The 2,957-nt window shown below is 36.5% G+C and overlaps 1 protein-coding gene across 1 annotated transcript; it reads right to left on the bottom strand.

Moving 5' to 3' along the window:
- Positions 1-1,505: 1,505 nt before the first annotated feature.
- Positions 1,506-2,862, bottom strand: LOC105264026 (uncharacterized; the record flags this gene model as incomplete). Its single annotated transcript, XM_011300596.1, is given in 2 exon segments — positions 1,506-2,341; positions 2,706-2,862. Coding segments are annotated over 2 exon segments (541 nt in total), but the record flags the coding sequence as incomplete, so codon positions are not given.
- Between the last annotated feature and the right edge of the window lie 95 nt (positions 2,863-2,957).

Below are 2,957 nucleotides of genomic sequence, written 5' to 3'. Positions count from 1 at the left end.
CCTCCCCCCCTGGAGGTATTTCCATGGGATTCACATGACTTGAAACCCGCTAAATGTAACAGTGTTGGTTGAATACATGAGAAACCCGCTTGTTCTCCCCTAGTTGCTTGGTTGAGCGCACTTGTGGCCAAGTCAGCGCTGCGCACCGTTGCACCTGTAGCGCTTTACATTTCTACCCCACCTTTAGCTGTACTTCTTGCACGGCCAAGGTAATTCATGATACGTCACTGGTGTTATTATCCGACAGGATTCACAATGCAATGAATGGGGTATTCTAGGTGGATTTTCAGAGGTAGAGACAAGTAGGAGTTGGATTTAACTATTTTTATACGCGGAAACATGACCATTATATTCTGGCTCTGAATGGGAGGATTGTATTTGTCTTAATTGGGGATTATCATTTTTTTTTTTTTTGTAATTTTGAGTGGAGAAAGATATTACTGTGGGTCAAAGGGAAGGGTGAGAGTAATGTGATGGGGTGTTGTGGGTCAAAATTGAGGGTCAACAAAACAAATAAGTTGAAGGTCAAATAGAAGAGTGAGAATACTAAAGATGATGTATTATGGGTCAAAAGTTAAAGCTCCACATGATGGAAAAGCTTGTGGGTAAAAATAGAGGGTTACCGAGAAAAGTTGAGGGTTAAAACATCAGGAGAAGAATATTAAACGTAAGATATTGTAGGTCAAAATTGAAGGTTAAAAGTTGAAGCTCCACATGATAGAAAAGTTTGTGAGTAAAAATTGAGGGTTAACGAGAAAAGTTCAAGGTTAAAACATAAAGAGAAAAATACTTAACGTACAGTAGTGTAGGTCAAAATTGAAGGTTAAAAGTTAAAGCTCCACATGATAGAAAAGCCTGTGGGTAAAAATTGAGGGTTAACGAGAAAAGTTCAAGGTTCAAACATAAGGAGAAAAATACTAAAATATTGTAGGTCAAAATTGAAGATTAAAAAAGTTAAAGCTCCACATGATAAAAAAGTTTGTGAGTAAAAATTGAGGGTTAACGAGAAAAGTTCAGGGTTAAAACATAAAGAGAAAAATATTCAACGTAAAGTAGTGTAGGTCAAAATTGAAGGTTAAAAGTTAAAGCTCCACATGATAGAAAAGTTAGTGGTTATAAATTGAGGGTTAATGAGAAAAGTTCAAGGTTAAAACATAAAGAGAAAAATACTGAACGTAATGTATTGTAGGTCAAAATTGAAGGTTAAAATGTCAAGATCAACAAGAAGATAAAAATTGAAGGAAAAAATAGTATTTGTATAGCACCTGAAGCTGTACTTGTTGCACGGCCGAGATAATTCATGATACATCACTGGTGTTATTATCCGACAGGATTCACAATGCAATGAATGGGCTATTCTAGTCGAGTTTTCAGATACTCGATGTCGAAGACAAGAAGTCAGATTCAGCGATTTCTAGTTTTTTTTATATCTTCAATTTCAATTCAATTGCATGGGAAAACTCGATCCTCCATTTTATTCTTTTATGTTTCTTCATGATATTTTTTGTATGCAGTACCAGATTTTTTAAACTAAAGTCATTTTTCTAATCAGAGGTAAAGCACTAAAGTAACAAAATAAAAAATGCACTGTCGACCCACTCCGTATGTTAATAAAGGAAGGGGAAAAAATATCATATGAATGACTGAACTAGGTGGCAGTGACAAAAAATCTATTCACTTTTATCATCAACTTGTTGTGCCCGCATGTGGAGAGGTACGTGGCAGAAATATTTATAGGACATGCTTGAAATAATATATTCTACGATGAGAAGTATGGACGTGAGGTTGTGGAATAGATGAAGACTGTCTCATTTCTAATATTAAATTATCAAGAATCGTAGAAACATTGGATTTACACCTGTCTTCAGGGTTGTAGATTATTTTTCAACACTTGATAACTCATCTTGTCACTCCTGCTTTATTCCACGAGAAGTCGCTGCCATTTTGAGTGACACAATCATTTCAAAATGGAGTCCAAAACTATTTCCTTTATTCTCTGATTTTCCTGGGGTTTTGGTGGGTGTCGATGATTTTCAGTCGAATCATTCGCTTTATCCTCACCATCAGTTCCAGAATCTTCCAAGGAATTCTCCAGGACATTATCCTTGGAATGCACCTCGTAGGCTCCACCACTCCCTTTCCAATTTCCATCAGAATTCCACAGATGTCGAGGTAGTCCCGATTTCCAGTCTTTCCTCGCGCAATTTGATTGAGTGGAATTGATTTTCCATTGGTCCCTCATTTCGTCATCATTTTCTTCCTCTGAAGACGATATCATCGTGGGGCTATTCCATCCCGGTGATTTCCACTTCCTCACTGATGGAGATGATTCTACGCTTTCCTGGAGAAATAAATACGTTTACTGCTGATGAGATGAAAGATTAGTGATAACTCGTCAAGATGGCGGGGGATAGGTAGTTGTTTCAAAGATTTTTATCTAATGCACAAAGGAAAAACTACAAAGTCCTAAAAAAGAGTACAAATACTACAGTCCTGAATTGAAAATTTCTTAAAATCTCAAATTGGAATATTTTAAATTCTCAAGTTAAAAATTTGAAAATCCTAGGTGAAAACATTCACAAGTTATTATTTGAGACTTGAAAGTCTAAATTTAAGAGTTTCATAAATCGTAAATTGGGACTCTCAAGAGTTCTAGTGTAAGATCATAAGTTTCAAGTTGAAATTGGATTTATTTTTGTATATACTTTATTTCTGATGAAAATGGGGATGCAAACGCTTCCTCCGAGGGGTCTGATCCACGTGGTCCCTGATGTCCTCAGATTGAAAAAATAGGGGACTCCCGGGTATTTCTTGGAGAAGCACTGGATCCAGCCATGAGTGTCCCCCATTGGCTCTCCAAACCTTCAAACCATAAAAACACTATAAAAAATAATCAGTCTCATAAATTTCTAGTAAATCTGATTTGGGACTTTTGGGGCCGGAAGGTCATTTTTGTC

This window comes from Fopius arisanus, unplaced genomic scaffold (assembly GCF_000806365.1).
Source record: "Fopius arisanus strain USDA-PBARC FA_bdor unplaced genomic scaffold, ASM80636v1 scaffold00018, whole genome shotgun sequence".
Lineage (NCBI taxonomy): Eukaryota > Metazoa > Arthropoda > Insecta > Hymenoptera > Braconidae > Fopius > Fopius arisanus.
The sequence above is the reverse complement of the archived record's forward strand: the minus strand, read 5'-3'. Positions and strand labels throughout refer to the sequence as shown.